Source organism: Lemur catta, chromosome 1 (assembly GCF_020740605.2).
Source record: "Lemur catta isolate mLemCat1 chromosome 1, mLemCat1.pri, whole genome shotgun sequence".
Taxonomy (NCBI): domain Eukaryota; kingdom Metazoa; phylum Chordata; class Mammalia; order Primates; family Lemuridae; genus Lemur; species Lemur catta.
The window spans coordinates 165,280,902-165,298,780 of NC_059128.1; the positions used below are offsets into that span (position 1 = coordinate 165,280,902).

The window sequence follows — 17,879 nt, forward strand, 5'->3', positions numbered from 1 at the left end:
GAGAAAAAAGTATAAAACTACAAATAAAAATGCAACACAGAGCCTTGGAAGGGGCCCACATGAGACAAGAGATCTGAAGCTTAAGCTTCATTGGTTCCACAGTAAATCAGCACCAGAGAAACTGGTCTTTTCCTTCCCTGTACACCTGCCACATTTGTTCTGACCTCTATGATTTGTTTATCTTGCTTTCTTACTTGAAGGGCCTCCCTCCTTTTTCTTCTTCAATCCTAGGACTATAGCTTTTCAAACTTTGGTTTCACAATGCTTTTCCTGGACTCTACCCAGCTTTCCCAAAGGCCCACTACCCCATGTGTAGGGCCCTGGATATTTTGTAATGAATTGCTCTGCTTGAGGTACATAGATAATGCCTTCTCCAGTAAGACTGTCCACTTTCTGGGCCCCAGATTGTTTCTTCTTTTAGATTTCTCTCAACACTTAGCACAGTTCTGGGTACAATAGAAAGGGACAGGAAAAAGGAAAGGTCTCATAGGAGCAGAATGACAGGGTTTGGAGACAGGCAAGCCTGGTAGTGTCCTGGCTCTGCCACCTGTCAGGGTGGAACTTTCAGCAAGTATCTCAACCCCTCTGAATCTCAGTTTTCCCGCTGATAAGGTGCATATGATAGTGACATTTATTTCACGTTATTGTTGTAAAGATTAACTAAAAGCATTTATTTATTCACCAAGTATCTATTTAGCCCCTACCGTGGGCTATTTTTGGCACCAGAGACTTGGAATAAATGTGAATGAGAAATACTCTGTGTGGAGGCTCTCAAGGTTGAGTTGACAGATGGAAATTTATAATGGGACAGGATAAGACCATAAACAGACACATGAGCAGAGCATGGAGCCAGATGCATACATAGTAAGAGCTCGATAAATTGTCGTTGAATAAGTGGCTAACACAATGAGGGCATTCAGAAGACAAAATTATTACTTTTGCAAAATAAGCAACTTTACAGATTCGCAAGATCATCTCAATATAAATATAAGGGATACGACAGTGCCTGGGAAATTGTAACACGCTATATGTTAAAGAAATAAAATCAATAGGCAAAAAAGCAAGAATTAAATGAAGAAAGAAAGGAAAAAAGGGGAGAGAGAAAGATCCTAAGGCGGTAAGGAGGAGGAAGGGACGTCTGTTGACCCACCTGGCCAAGTGTGCACTCCATGCCACCCAGGAAGTCGGCCTCTTTCAGCCCATTGTGGTTGCTGCTGATGTCGTGGACTTCAAACCGCAGGCGCTGTACCTCTTCAAAGTAAAAGTCCACCGTAAACAGTTTTGAGTACACTGGGTTTATGCAGGTGCGAATCACCTCCGTCCTGTCAACCTGCAAGGAGAGAGAAAGAGAAAACCTATCAGGTACTTGGACATTTTATTATCATCTTTCAAGCATATTAATCTCATGGTGCTTCCCTTTTTCCCAGCCGTAAATGCTCCCCAATTAAGTCACCAAGGCGGAAAGTTCAAAAGTCTATAAGTGGCCCCTTCTGAGGATGAGCCAAGTTTCAAGGAGGAAAATCTCATTAGACATAATAATTTGAAGTTTTTATATGAACATTTAGAGTATGTTGTATTATTAGATGATAGAGCAAGATGACTCAATCGCAGTGGCTGTCTGGAGCCTGAGGGCACATCTGGGCTCAGGAGGCAAGAAATCTGTAATCCGTTAATGATGTCTGATGAGCACAGTAATGGGAAAATGGCAGCGTAGGTGTCCCAACTCTAATCTGAATTTTATAACTTATTATTCCTGGCATAATGAAGTAGAAAGTCCATGAGAATAAATAGCAAGATAACAGCCTTTAGTCTCAAGTATGTCCCTTATTAGGTATATAATGTTCACCTATTCATCCCAGTTCCCTAGGTCTCAGTATCCTCATTAGCAAAATGAAAATTAGAGGATTAGAGGATGAAAAGTCTGTCCTGCTCTAACATGAAATTGTGATTCCCTTTGCCTTCTGTGATAATAACTCTCCATTTGTCCCCCTCTGCCAGATCCATATCTGCCCCTCTCTGCCCTACTATGCAACCCAGGAGGCTAACCTCTATGAATTCAATTTCCAGGGCTCCCTTGCCCTCTGGTTCTGGCTGGAGTCAGCCAAGGAGAGGAGTTGGCAGGAAATCAGAGAGTGGGAGATTGGAGAGGTGCAGGCATGTCTCCACATGCACAGATTCTGCTAGCAGACTCCTTTCCACAGAGGGAGCTTTTGCTGGGATTAGGTAACACAGTCCCTCTCTCTCTCTCTCTCTCTTGAACCTTCAGAGTGAAGGGTGGTAGTGGCTTTCTGCAGCTGCTATACCTGATGTCTCTCGGATGCCTCACCTTTCTTTGCTGGCTCCCTTAATCCTGCCCACATCTCTGTAAAGAGTTCTTCTCTAAAGAGATTAGCCCTTTAGGTTAAGCTCTCTGGGTATGCCATCTGTCTTCTGCTGGGATCCTTACCACTAAGGTTCTTTTCCTCTATATTTGTCACAGGTAAAAATACACAAAACCATTTATATTCTGGGAAGCCTTAAAGGACTAAGTTATAGATAACCCAAGATCCTACAGCCTGTCTCAACTGGAGATACCCATCCTTCATTCTTTACAAATCAACTGGAGCCTATATGTACTGTCAGCTTTCAAATAGAAACATGGTTTATGGGCTACTTCCTAAGTGTCATTTGTTAGCACAAACTATGAGAACCATTTCTCTCACTTTCAGATGCATAAAAGGAAATAGCTTCTTAATAAAATAAAGGGAAGGCAGTTCTTAACTGTATTATGCATGCCCGTATTGCCCAGCAAAGAAAATTTGATGCTTGCTCCATGCTCCCCTGACACTCTAAGTTCAGTGCTTTATTCCTGGCCCTAGCCTATGCTATGTGGACATATGTGTAAGAGAGGGCTGTCCTTTAAGGAACACTACCTGCCATTCTTCCTTAGATGAACAATCCAGATTGCAAGGAGAAGGAGAATATATTTCTTGTTATATCCTTGTCCAACAGATGGGAAGACAAGAAACCAAATTCCAGCCCATTGTTGATTAGGATTTTACAAGTTATTGTTCAGACCAATGGTTATTTAACTATTCTGGCTTCCCATGAAGACCTAGCTTCTGTTTGCAGTGAATTTTATATCTTATATTAATATAATGTTCATGGGGTGGGGTGACAGGACTGATTATGCCACTAGATGATTGTATAGGCATAAGAATTTACTGCACTGGCATAATTTTTTTTCAGTTGTGCAGAGATCATTGTTTTGAATAATAGTATAAATTAGAGATTACAAACTGGTAGTCTGCAAGTGTAAGCCGACTTGGAGATATTTTATTTGTCCCACTCAAAGTATTTTCCCCTTGATTTGCCAACATAAAAAGGAAGCTATTTCTATTGCCTTCCCTTCAGAAGAAATTAGACCACATTCTTACACGGTAACAATTGGAGACTGTCCCATTCGGACAGGGCATTCACGCTCCAATTCTCACAGTCCCTTCTAGGCCCTTCTCCCTCAACTCTGCCTGGCCCCGAGAGGCATTTTTACAACATCTGGTCCAAATTCATGGAAGAATGAGCCAAATGATAAAAGATTTAATTATATTTATGTAGTGTCTTTTGACAGAGGATTTCAGAATAACCCCCAACAAGTACATTATAGGTGGGTCTGACATCCTCAAGACAGAAAAAGTGTCTTCTCTGCTTGTGGATAGAAGAATAGAGTCCTGAGCAGGTTTAGATGACACCAGATTGGAAATAGAAACTCTAGTCTTGTTACTCTGCTTTAACCACCTCAAACGGCGCAAATGAGTGATGTGCACTAATCCAGGTACTTTTCTTTTCACCTTTTGGTTTCCAAATGGTGCTCCCACGTAGGTATAAAGTTCAGGTTGGCATCAAGCCACACACCTCAGACACACTATCCAAGGTAAGCTGCCAGCCTGCAACACCAAGTGACTTGTCTTCTGGGGGAAATGACAAGATGGAAAAGCATTAAGTAACATCTGCATTAGCAAGATACATAATTTCTAAGGATAATCTGAGGGCCAGTAAGAATCCAAGGAGTATAAGTCCTCAAGAAAAGAAAGAAAATGATGATAAAGGAAGTGCTTGGTATAATAAATAAGTGTTTGAAAGATGTTTCAAAACATTCTGCATTTCCAGTTATCTTGGGAGATGCATTATCTTTTCTGGAGGCTAAATTTAGGTTTCACTTGAACAACAGAACCTAGGATAGCTCCTGTTTCTCACTGAAAGGCATCAAGAACAAGGTGGTTGTTTCCAAAAGCTCATCCAACTACTGGTGCTACTGGCTGTGTCAGAATCCACTGGGGAGCTTGCTTTAAATCTCAGATTCCTTTTCACTACTCCAGGTGATTCTGATTTAGTAAGTATAGGGCAGGATGCAGAAATATGTTTTTTTAAAACTATTCTAGAGAATTCTGATGTGGGAACATCAGTCTGGGGGAAATGAGGGGATGTAGGGTCTGTTCCTTGCTCTTGTGTGAGATCGGGGTTCATTTTAATCTTGCTTACCCTCTGTTACCCCATCTGCAAAAATGTGAATGCTTATCTTGCTCTTCTCTACTCATAACAACTGCTATATTCACATTGCTTTATAGTTTACAGAACACACATCCATTTTAAAAATTTTATTCTTATAGCAATCGTGTCATGTAGATTCATACTATTTTACATATAAGAAAATTCTAGGTCAAATATCAATACAAGATACTCCATGTCAGTGTAGGGATTTGAACTCATGCCTTCTGACCTCAAAGCCTGAGCTACTTTCCTTAATTTGCGTTATTCATGAGCATCCCTAGAAAGAAAGGAAAAATGCAGCTAGGTTATAGTGTGATGGTGATAGGATCAATCACTGAATACTGCTTCTGATGAAATGCTCTTTTATTACACAAATGTCATCTGAAATATATTTCAGTGTAACAATAAAGTTGATAATAGTTAACACTTTTGGAAGGGCTTGTTATGTCACAGATATTCATATAAAAACCTGCATTATTAAGGTATAAATGACATATAATAAGTCACATCTATTTAAAGTGTGCAATTCGATACATTTTGACATGTGTATACCTGAGAAAGCATCATCACAATCAAGATAATGAACATATCCCTAACCCTAAAGTTTCCTATGCCCGTTTGTAACTCCTTCTTCTCACCCCTCCTTTCCCCCATTCCCAAGAAACTGATCTGTTTTCTGTTACTGTAGATTAGTTTGTATCCTCTCTCTATATAAAAATGTACATTATAATATACAGTATTATACAGTATGTGGTCTCTGTCTTGATTCTTTCACGCAGCATAATTATTTTGAGATTTATCTGTTGTCATATTAATGGTTCATCCTTTTATTACTGAGTAATATTTCACTGACAGACACTTGGATTGTTTCCAGTTTTTGGCTATTACATATAAAATTGCCCTGGATAATCATGTTCAAGCCCTTTGTATGGACGCATATTTTCTCTTCTCTTTGATAAATACCTAGGAATGAAATAGATGTATGTTTAACTTTTTAAGTTTTAATAGGTGTATGGTGGTATCTCATTGTGGTTTAATTTCCATTTTCCTAAAACTAGTGATGTTGAGAATCTTTTCACAGGCATATTTGCCATCTGTATGTCTTCATGATAAAGTGGCTGTTCAAGTCTTTTGACAGGCTCTCGCTTTTTCTCCTCATGACAACACACAGGGAGGTAGGTACTATGTCACCCCCTTTTATCAGGAGATAGAGAGACCCCATAACTTTTCCAATTTTACCCAACTTCCAAGTAGTAGAGGTGAGATTAGAACCTAGGCATTTAAGCTCCAGAGTCTGTATATTTAACCTGTATGCTATACAGTCATCCAAATTTGAAGCATTTTCTTATAAACCCAAGTATAAAAATTTTCTTATAAACTCAAAGTAATGCAACAGCTAGACAACAAATGTAATGTGGAACTGATAGGGAAAGTCAATGAACGAGGGTGCAGTTGTGTCTCTGGAGATCTGGTTTGTCCACTGGGCATGCTAGAGATACAATGGGGGCCCTGAACATTGTTCATAGAAACTAGATTGGATGAGGGACCGGCAAATGTGCCATCAGTAAACAGTTCAAGACTAGCACACAATGGCCATCTACTCCCTGGGATGTCCAAGGGCTGAAACTGCCACAGGCAAAGCTGCAGGGGGCAGGTGAGGGCTAAACAATGCAATGCTATTGGTGGGGAGGAGGTGAAGGCAGGAGCCAAAATTGTTACCTGTCATTGAATTCTCTAAGGTTTCCTGGAGAAGTGTAGGCCCTCATCCCAAGGGTAAGAGGTCCTGGTAAAGAATAACATCATAGGCCAGAGAGAGACACAAAGCCCCAGGGTAGGCTTATAATTAGGTATTTCTTCAAACTGATATGCTTTAAATATTTCCTCAATATTTATTTAGTGAGAATAGAGAGAAACTAATTTTTTCCTGGATAAAAAATGGATAATTTTATGTTTAAAAATAAAGGATTTATTACAGACAATTTTTCAAACCATATAACTTCCAAGGAGACATATTAAACCTCATAAAATTTAGATAATAAAACAAATCACTGAGCCACCAGAAATAGCATTATTCGATTTCAGGATTTCAGCTGCTTGTGGTTGCTGATTTTAAGCGACTAGCCTCAGGGTTGGTGACTTGCCCTGTAGCTGCAACTAACACGTTGCCAGTCTCAAAATCACTCAACAGAGAGAGATAGGTTGGTGCTGTTGAGATATGATTTTTATTTTCAGTTTAAGTGGATTTTCTACTTTGGTAGGATAAAAAGTCTTTAACGGTTTGCAGGCTGTATAAAAGAGTCACAGGTGGAAACTTGAGTTGACTGGTGCCATTCATTTTGCGATCAGTCTACACGCTGAGGTTGCGTCATTTCTGGCTGCATAGCTAATCTGCCACATGGATGGGGGATCTAGCTCATTGGTTCCTGGGACTGAAAATATGCCTGAGTCTTTGACAACCTTTGTTTCTCCTCAATTTATCATAAATGACTTGGGCAGAAGCTGATTCCTGCCTGGTAAATTATTAAATTCCTTTTTGAAATGGATGGCAAGTTGGGTGGTGACCAATGGTGGCGGTAACTTTTCTGCTCAGGCAAAGGAAGCAGTGAGAGAAAAAAATGATGTAGCTTTACTGACTTCTTTTTAACTTCTCACAGAGGGCACTCTACATAGTATCTTCTTTAGTCCTTACTTTCTTTGACTTTAAAACATACTTTTATTTCACAGTTAATATCTTTGAAATTGAAATGCATGTTATAATTGATGATATGCCATTATTTAATTGGAAGCATGTTTTCCCTTCCTGGGGATATATAAAATAATGGTTCATTTTTCAACTGATGCATTACTTTACAAATGATTCTATTAAATATATCATCCCCATTTTGCAAATGATCAAATAAAACTGTGCATGAGAAAAGTGGTGGCAAAAGCAAGACTCAAATTCCATCTTTCTGACTCCAAAATATATGCTCTGTTATGTCATTTGTTACGGGTTGAATTGTGTCCCTCAAAATTCATATACCAGTATCTCAGAAGGTGACCTCATGTGGAAATAGGGTCATAGCAGAAATAATTAGTTAAGTTAGGACAAGGTCATACTGGAGTAGGGTGGGCTCCTGATCTGATGATGTAACTGATATTCTTATAAAAATGGGAAATTTGGGCACAGACATGCACACAGGGAGAACACCATGTGAACATGAAGGAAGAGACCAAAGTGGTGCAACCTCTTGTTCCTCATTACAAGCCGAGGAATGCCAGAGACTGCCAGCGAAACAGCAGAAGCCAGGAGAGGCTAAGTGCCCTCAGAAGAAACCAGCCCTGCTGATATCTTGATCTCAGATTTCTAGCCTGCAGAACTACGAAAGAATAAATTTCTGGTGTTTAAGCCAGTTTGTGGTACTGCACCATGGCAACCCTAGCAAACTAATACACTATTCTACCTCTGTCAAGAAACATCCAGCCTGACACCTCTCACAGATTTATCTCTAAGAAGGTATGCTTTACCCACCAAGTGTAAAACTTTCGAATACTCTAGATTAAATTGAACAAGTGATCCAGGATTACAAGTGTTTCTCTTCACTCTCAATCCATTGGTCCTTCCCTTCATCCTCCTGCCATGCTCTTACCCTGGATCTCAAGTAACAGGGCTTCTGTTTATAGATCCCTGGGGATGAACCTCCTGGAAACCCTAAAGCTAGACATTCCATTCACCAGTAGAAATAGACCGGGGCCTGTGCTGTTTAAAGCAGTCAGCAGAGTTGTATCACTTTGCCCAGGAGTGTGGCTCAGAAGTAAATGAAATGAGCATCACCCTACAGGTGCCTTCAGAGAAGTCTCAAATGCCAATGAGGTGACCCAGGTCTTCTTCCTCCTTTGCTGCCTGCCCTAGTCCCTCCAAGCTGCTGGCTCCAGCCACACAGAGCCTGAGCCAATCCTGACTGCATTCGTAATACAGGCTTGGGATGGGTTTCAAGTGCACCTTCCAGTGCAATGCCTCATATCTTCCACAGCTGTTCCTTTTCCCCAGTGGTGCGGTCCAAATGGTAGCCACTAGCACATGTGGCTATTCAGTACTTGAAATGTGGCTAGTAGGACTGAGGAACTGAATTTTAAATTTAAGTCTAAATTTAAATAGCTACATGTGTACAGCATTGTTCTAGTTTGTGCCAGCTCTATCTCCCTGTAAATTTATGAAATCTTGCATGATGCATACACATACTTATTTAATTGACCTGGAGATTCCCAGGTGATTTCAACACACATTTCAGGCATTTTCAAACCTTTTTATTTATTTTTATTTTTTTACTTATATGAGTATTTTAATTTAAGAAAAGACCAAAGTATCATTATACAGCATTCACATTTCAGTGTAATTTTTTTTCCTTTTTCTTTTTTTTTTTTTTTATTTAAGCTCATCATGGGGGTACAAAAGGTCAGGTTATATAAATTGTCCATGTCCCACCCATCCCCCTGAGTCAGAGCCTCAAGCGTGTCCATTCTCCAGACAGTGTGCCTGGCACTCATCATGTAGTCATACTTCCATCCCCTTCCCCCACCCCCCACCTCCCCGAGTCAGCACCTTCAAGCATGACCATTTCCCAGACGGTGCGCAACACACTCATCATGTAGGCATACACCCATCCCCTCCCCGCACCCCCCGCCTCAGTCTGATATCCAATTGGTATCCTTCCCCGATGTGCATTTAGGTGATGATCAGGGAAACCAATTTTCTGGTGAGTACATGTGATGCTTGTTTTTCCATTCTTTGGATACTTCACTTAATAAAACATTTTGCACACTGAAACCACTTGGGGATCTCCGGGCAAATTAAATTAGAATCTCTGGACATGGAATCTATGCATCAGCAGTTTAAAAATCTACCAAGATGATTTCAATATACAGTTAAGTTTATATTAATCATATTACCAACCATAATGGCTCGGCTCCAAGTGGTTAGAGACCAGGAGCCAGAGCTATTGTGTGGTCTACTCTGAGCACCACACTGCAACCTCTAGATCAGACCTTGTATATTAATACATTCCTGCTTCCTTAGAAGCTGCCATTTGACTACTGCCCAGCTCACTACAGGACATGAGGACTGAATGAAAGAAATAATCACATTATGGGAAAAGGTGGTTTATTTGGATGTTTTATCCAGTCAAGCACTCTACTAACTGGCATACTTCCTATTTGTGAAACAAGAGTAAGTGAATGTGGCACCCATTCTCTTTTGCATCTCCTGATCCTTCTTCTCTGCTCTGTCCCAGGAGACTACCCTGCATGGATTGCTTCATTCAGGTTTCTTTGCCAGCGCACCCTCCTTCAGCCAATGGAAGGTACCAGTAGGAGATCAGAAAGCAGGAGAGGTCAGTATATTTTTCTTACTCCCTCCCTGCTCCATGTTACAATTTTGGCAGTGACTACATCTCTCTACCTATAGGCCCCTCCTAGCTGCCCTTCCTGCAAAGCTCTAGCTCTTGCTGGTTTCCAGTAACACCATCATCTTTGTCTATCCAGCAAGTTCCACTAATATTGGCTTCTCGCTATTGCTGGTCCCAGGACATCTCAGTTTCCTTTGCTGGTTCCTTTAACCTTGCCCGTGCATCTCTAAGTGGTCCCTTCATTAACATCTCTTTTTCTCCTGGAACCCTGATTAGTTCCCTGATACTCTTAAAAATGCCCCAAGATACTGCAGAACCTGGGAAAAGCTTCTAAACCTCAAGGACAGGTGAAATCATGTCTAGTCTGGTGACTCATGATAAACGAATTATATACGCTTTTAAAACTTTGAAAACTGGTAATGCCTCTGTGATTTATGTGGTAACTTCCTCTTAGTGACAACACCCTGTTCTCCAACCTTGCTCAATAATCGATCACAACGAACACTTCCTGAGCACTTGATATGCACCAGGCAGCATTCTAACCACTTCACATACCTTACTCCATGCAATCATTGCAACAATCACTACTGATAATTTGAAAATGAGGAAAGTTAGGGTCAAAAAGGTTAACTTGCCCAAGGTCACCCAGCTATTAAGTGATAGAGCCACTGGGATTTCCCTTAAAGCTCTTTCCTGGGACATTGCACCTCTCCTGAAGAAGATGAATACATTCAGGTACCATCTGATCACAGTGGTTTTAAGCAGGGCCATTCTGAATGCCCAATACTCTAAATGCTCTTTTGGAGAAAAATAATCTTTAACACCCTCAGCTGGGCAACGGACCCTGAAAATCTTCTCTGGGTGACTGTTGAGCATCTAGCACAGTCTCTCTCCATCTTCAAACTTTCTCTTCCTCCTCCTGTTATATTTTTCTCTTCAAGTTCATTCTACTTACCTAGAGCCCCTCTAGAATGGCTCAGAAGAAATCTAGATGTTCCAAGTCAAGAGGACAAAAGCTTCCCTTCTATAACATAAAAGATGTTTTTCAGGGCTAAATCAACTGCCTTATACCCCCCATTCCAGCTGTAAACTGGCATATAAACATCAAGCAATCAGAAACTGCCTCACAGGATTCATGCCTGCCTGCCAAAAGCAGGCAGAGCCCTTCACAATCAGGAATGGGGAAGTGTTGGACTGCTGTCACTCCAAGTTGCAGTGACGGTCAGATCCTCAGCATATGGGAGCTTGGAGGCTAATCCCACACAAGTGTAAAGCAATTTGCACTTCACTCAGATGTTGATTGTTAACAGGATGTTCCCACCATCTCATTTCTCTGTCACATCTGTGGAGTCCTCCAGAGAGGTCATGCAAGGCTGAAGAGGCTTGGTTTTCTTATTAATTGACGTTTGAAAATAATAAGAGAAACTCATCTGCAGGATGCTGCATATGCATCCTACATCTGACATGCTCACCAGCCAGCACACTGTGAAGGTGGCTTAGCCGAGGCCTCAACCCTCCTCAAGATAGGTGTCCCCATGCAGGGGTGAAGTGATGGGGGGTTATTCTGTAGCTTAGGATCAGCTTCTCTGGGTTTCAACTCCCCCTCCCCCAACTCCTATAGAATATTCAATATCTGTTTGCTGATTAGTCAAATTAGTTCAATTTCCAATTGCCCAAATTGTGTATCAGTATCCTGATCTCAGTGGACCTTCACAAAATGCCATTGAGTAGGGAGGAACACATCACCTTTATGCCCACCACTCTTTCTGAAAGCACTCTGTTGTAAATCAGGGGCTGCTCACCTCTCCCTGACGTCTTGCTCTTACCATGAAACAAGCAGGATTGTATATGTATGTTGTTGATAGCAGTAACCTTAAATCTTAAATTCTTAGAGTTCATCAAGGCTGAGAATGGCAGCACGTTTCATCCTACCTCCCAATTCTGAATGATTGGTGAAAACATGGAGTTGGGAATGTATCTGAGGCTGTCTCTGAATTTGGTGGGAAGAACGATAACTTAGCAATGGCTGCCCTGCATATAGGAGGCATAGGAATGTCCCCTGTGTCACATGTATGTCACCCCTTATCTTTTCCCATGCTTCAATTTTTAGTAGCGGAAACTGAGCTTTCTGGATATTAACATGACATTCTTAAATTCCTATAGCTACACACTGGCAGTTGAGCTATGGATCTAGCTACAACCTCTGACTCCTAGTGCAGTTCTCCATATCACCACACCAAAGTGCCTATTCTGACACAGGGTGCCTACAAGATCCAGGGCCCAGCATTCCAGCATCAAGGTTTAAACATAAACATACACATACACATATTCAGCCTTTTATTATGATTTTGTCAAGTAAACCTAATCCCCCACAACATCTGAAAGAAAATTAAAAAAAAAAAAAAGTTCCCTGAAGGAGGCAACACTGTGGAACTAGGCCATGCCAGGAAATGGGCTCTCAGGAAAATGGCTAGCCCAGGCACTTGACTATGCAATCATCAGTTGAAGACGACCTCAGACCTAGCCAAACTGGATGGTTGGCTCACAGAGCACTGCACCATCCGATGTCATTGAACATCCTCTGAATGGGATGATTAATACTTCAAAGTAGCAATGCCTGATGTGTGTTTCCTGAACACTAGCTCTAAAAGCAGTTCCTGGAAATAAACGTTCTGCTGTCAAATGAGTTTTGAGAGCCTTATCCGCAATACCCTCTTCTTAGAAGGTCAACATGCAGAATATGTATTAAAGGCTCTTAAGGAGTTCTGCAGCAAATAAATGTCAACTTTTTAATATTTTCTAAACTTATTTAATCTTCCTTCTACCTCTCATAAAATACATACATTAATATCCAACAAAACACATTTTATGAAGTTTGCATTGAAATGTTAAGAAAATAGACATCTCTATTAAATGTCTTAGATACATTTTCTTAGAGTGCAAATCAGTTAAAACACAAGTAGAGCAAGTTGGGTTATGTACCCATACTTGATAAAGTGCAAAAACATATTATTTATTCAGTATTTATTTATTAAATTAATAAATAAGCCTATACATGCATCTGACATTTTGTACAATTTCCATAGGGCCTGCCTCTATTCTTCTCTGATGTCTCTCTTGACTGACTCCTCTCCTCTGTCTTCTCAATAAAATGTTAGTTAAGCCTCTGTCTGAAGCCAAACCCATTACCACAAATTCTTACTATCATGAAACTATTACTGTCTCAGGAATTAGAAAATAGAGTGGCAGAGATAACTGGGTTTCTTCTCAGCCAGGCGCAGACTCCAATATGTGTCACAAGTCCCCCTGTTTTCTCCACAGGCCAGTCAGACCACACAGTTTCATTTAAGCATGTGTCTCGGGCCTTGTTCAGTGACAAATCTAGGGTGGTCCTCATGTGACAGTCACTAACTTTATACCTGGACTTTCTTTCCATGGTAGCACCCATTCTTTTTATTCCCATTTCCATATATATCATTTTTTGTTTTACTAGCTCCTGAAAGACTTCCTTTTGAAGGCAAGAAATTTACAACATTTTGCTACAGTTGTTAACTTAAAAGTTGAAGCTGCTTATACAAGGGTTGAGAGAAAGCATGGTGGGGCGGACACCCAGAGTTTAGGAACCACATTCTTTTTCTTGAATTTTGACTGTCTGGGCCTTGTGTCTACCTTGCAATAGTCCAGGTACTAGAATGTTCTAGACTATTATAGATGATTATAACTCCCCCTCCATCCCAAAAGATTCAGGCTACACCACATACCACAAAGCTCTCCAAATGCAGATTTTTTTTCTCCTATTTCTGTTCACTTCTTTGTAAACATCAGAGAGATTTTCTGATAAATAAAGAATTGGTAATCAGAAAATTAACGTCAATGAATTAATCTCAATTCACTGCCAACGACTTGGGTAGAATGAATCTATCTTTACGGTAGTTACCCTAAGACTGTTACAAGGTAATGTCTTTATTAGGAGAGGTAAAAATCCTTCTCTTTCTTTTTCTTCTTCCCATTCTTAAACTTCTACTTCCCCTATCTTTAAATACAAATGTAGGTTCAGCTCACAATGCCTCTTTTATGAAGTATTGTGTCTTTTTCATGTGTCACCCACTGATGCTGTGGTATTGTGCTCACCATCTGTCATTAATTATATTAATACACTGAAAAGCTGACATTTGTGAAGCTTATGAAGTTGGGTCCTTCATAAGGTTCAAGAACTGTTAGTGATTGGGGCCAAATCTCAAGTGGTGAAATTTCCCATCACACTATCATCACCATTAGCATCACTAAAATGATCATCAAGCGATCAATATAGCATGCCTATATTTTACAGGCACGTGTCTGAGCATTCTCATGATTGTAGAGAAGCAGCAAATCAGCCATAGCTGGAGTGCTTTGAGAGTTTCTCATGGGCTCTGTGCTAAGTTCCTGATATTCACTCTCTTTTGGAAGCTACATAACAGCCCTTCTATATTGGCCTTTTGCTCAACAGGTTAGAGGGCTCAGGAAACATAATCTAAAATACATTGATTTTTTGTAATAACATCAATGATTTCAGTGCCTAAACTTAGCCCCCAGAGGACTAATTTTCTTTTAATAACAACAAAAACCTTCATTTTTTAGGTCTTATTTTTATTCAGTTAAAGCAAATTCTTCACAAATGCTTCCCATTAGCAATTAATACTCATTTCCATGCACTCAATCCAGGAAGATTCAATGAGTGCATATGATTTTTCAGCACAGGGGTAGGCCCTAGGGATTCAGCATTAAACTAGGTATTTCTCCATCATCCCAAAACACAGAGTCCAATTTATAATATAATAGATGTCCTACTCTAGGTCCCATTCATTCTGCTGAGAGCCTTGAGTGCACAGGAAAGACATTTTATGTGGTGGTGGCTACTGGCCACACTCTGTGGTGCCTTGAAGTGGAGGCATTTCCACGCCAGCTCAGAGAAAGTAGGACAGAAAACAAATTCTCACCAGTAGCCTCTTCAGATATATAATATCTGTGACAAATACAAGTGGCTCTTCATTGTGGTCATAAGAGCTGTTTGCCAAGCCCATTATGCACATTTTATCTGATCTGGCAGTTGTTCCAAGAGTTGGGCTGAGTGATTTTAGTATTTATACAGCAAGACATCAGGCTTTCAAGAATTAACAAGCAGAGACCAAAATGAAGTTGATTTTGGTCCCATACAGAGATCTTTCATAAAATGAGAAAAACCCAAAGAAGGAATAAGACACCACTTAGTAGGCATGAAGGAGAGATTTAAGTAACAGATGGGGAGAGGAAGGAGGAATTAATTAATTTTTAAGGTTTTTCCAACCCTGGAATTCTAGTTCTATGCTGAATCCAAAGATGAGTATTTTTTGTTTTTGTCTTTTAACTGGCTGTGATAGCCAGACAATGGATAGGCTTTAATTTCCTAGGACATAATGTTTTGTTTAGTGGTTTTAGATTGTTCATGGCTCATTTCCAGTTCCTTGATTTTGCTTGATCCAATGTAAGGTTATTTTTCTTGATCTGATACATTATGCACAAACATGTAAACAGAATGTGCATATTAGTCATATCTCCTTATTTTCTATATTTCTTACACTGTGAAGTTTTGGGTCCTTATTCAACCAGGAGGATTGCTCCTCTGGGGCTAGCTAGCTAATGCTTGGAGGTAGTAAAAACTCAGCTGTGAGCCTTTCATATGCAAACCAACCACTTCAGAGCCCATACCCCTAACCATCTCCTTGACCCAGTTTTCACATACTGGGCCACCATTCCCCTTCCCTAATCCCCAGGTATAAGGAGAGAGAGACTGCCCTTTTGCCCCAGAGCTCACTGAAATGATTCAAACTGTCAGCTCTAAACCTGCTTCTCCTGCCTTGCCTGTTACTTTGAAAGCCCTATTGCCCACCTTTTCCCCTCACTCACTCCAGACTCCTGACTTATCACAGTGCTTCCCCATGTAGCTCTGCCTCCTGTTCCTAAGGATCTGTGAGTACAACCTTCTTTCGTGACAGTTATTGCCGCATCTGCCTGGAAATTTAGGGATTATTTTGTGGATTTAAATGGCTTTTTCCTGGCCTTTATGGTCAGCACAGGAAAGAAACAGACATTTCTTAAACACCTACTCCACACTACTGTACTTACATTATATCAGTTAAATCTTGGAACACAGCAGCATTGCAAGGTAGATACAATCAATATCTACATGTTATAAGTGAGGAAACTGACATGTGAAGAAGTTAAGTAACTTGCCTGAGGTCATACATTCTGCTCCTGGCAGTGCTGAATGTGAAGCCAGGCTTTTTATTCCAGGATTTTATTTGTTTGTTTCTTTATTTCTTTTTCTTTTTTCATCATACCTCAGTGACCTGTCTCTATACCAAATATGAGTATCAAAGCAGCCTGCCCTAATTCCACTGCAGGAGTAGCAAGCACAGAATGGGAAGGGATTCTTCCTATCTCTGTCTCCACGGAACCAATTGGTTTCCTGAGACAACACACATGCTAAATCTGATCAACGAAAGAAGTAAGTATATAACCAAGTAATATGGGTACAGGATAAGGGAAATAAGATGCTGAAGCTCAAACAGGCACTGTGACTTCAGATTGAGCTGGCCTGTGGCTGATGGAGCCAGTTATTTCCTGGCCATGACTCAAGCCAGAATTCCTCTTGTATGCACAGCTAAATGTCTTTGCTCACTCTGCATGTTGGTGTGATCAAAGGCTTAAATCTCAGACTGCTTTTGTCTTCTCTCTACACTGGCTTCCTAGGTCATCTCATTGAATCTCATAGTTTTAAATAAAATGTACAGTCTGATATCTCAGGCCCAGATGTCTTTCCTGAACATCAGACACATACATCTTGACTGTGCTGTGTCCACACAGAGGTTCTGCCCAAGGGGAGGAGGAAGCTTTAAAGAGAAGAGCTCCACCTGAGGTGACTGATTTTGCTTGAAACAAAGCCCAAAGAAGTTCTTGTCAAAACCAGGGAGAACTTGGTGGAGAACAATTAAGAGAGGACTGGTAGTCTCATAATACTAGTAACAACAAGCTACCTGGCAGACCAGCCAGGAATTTTACAGAGAAAACCAAGGAAAGAGACAGCTGAGAAAAGCCCTCCTGGCCTCTCGTGCCTGGGGATAAGGAAGGCTATGTGCACGCCCTGGGCTGCACTCAGGAACAACCAAAGCAGGACGTGGGTCAGACTTGAAAGCATTCCCCAAAGCACACGCAGATCCGTCGGCTATACATGGAAGCCTTCCTAGATCAACTAATTCAAGGGGACTAAGCACAACCTTGGACCAAACACCATCTGAACAGTAAGCTACTGTGACCCAGGGATGACTGGCAGGAAGCCAGGCTTAATAAATAAAATCATGCTCATACCTGATGGAAAGCACTCTCAGAACTGACTGGTGAGAGAATCCCAGAGCTAGTGCCCTGTTGCTGAGTAGGAAGCAAAACTGAAGCTTTCTGAACTATGAAAGTTGTCTCCAAGTCCCCTCACCTCCTGCATCCATTCCCCACACACATCCTACTGGATAAGGGGGCCCAAGCACATACTCAACTGTCTACACTGTCCCTCAGACATTTCGCAGATATCTCAAACTTTACATGTCAAAATAGTGTTCCAGATAACCACTTCCCACCAGGATCTGCAACAGAGTCATTCACCCCAGTTAATGGCCACGCCACTCTTCTAGCTGCTCAGGCAAAAACCTTAGGGTCATACTGAATGTGTCCTATGTCCTCTTCTCACATCCCATATCCGACGCATCAGCTAATCTTGTTGCCTTACCTTCAAAATAGATAGAATGTGGCTACTTCTCACCTTCCCCACTATGGCCACTTACTCTAAGCCGCTATTCTCTCTCTTGGATTATTAGAATACCCACTTAACTAGTATTCCTCCTTCACCTCCCCTGGCCTCTTTAATTTAGTCTCAACACAATGGCCAGAGTGATCCTG

General features: G+C 40.9%; 1 protein-coding gene across 2 annotated transcripts in view; it reads right to left on the reverse strand.

Moving 5' to 3' along the window:
* CPNE4 (copine 4) overlaps window positions 1-17,879 on the reverse strand; it is a 433,633-nt gene that overhangs the window by 150,220 nt on the left and 265,534 nt on the right. For both annotated transcript variants that reach the window (XM_045538714.1, XM_045538722.1), the window contains one exon: window positions 1,151-1,330. In XM_045538714.1, the coding sequence (XP_045394670.1) occupies window positions 1,151-1,330 (180 nt within the window). The remainder of the gene's footprint in view (window positions 1-1,150; window positions 1,331-17,879) is intronic.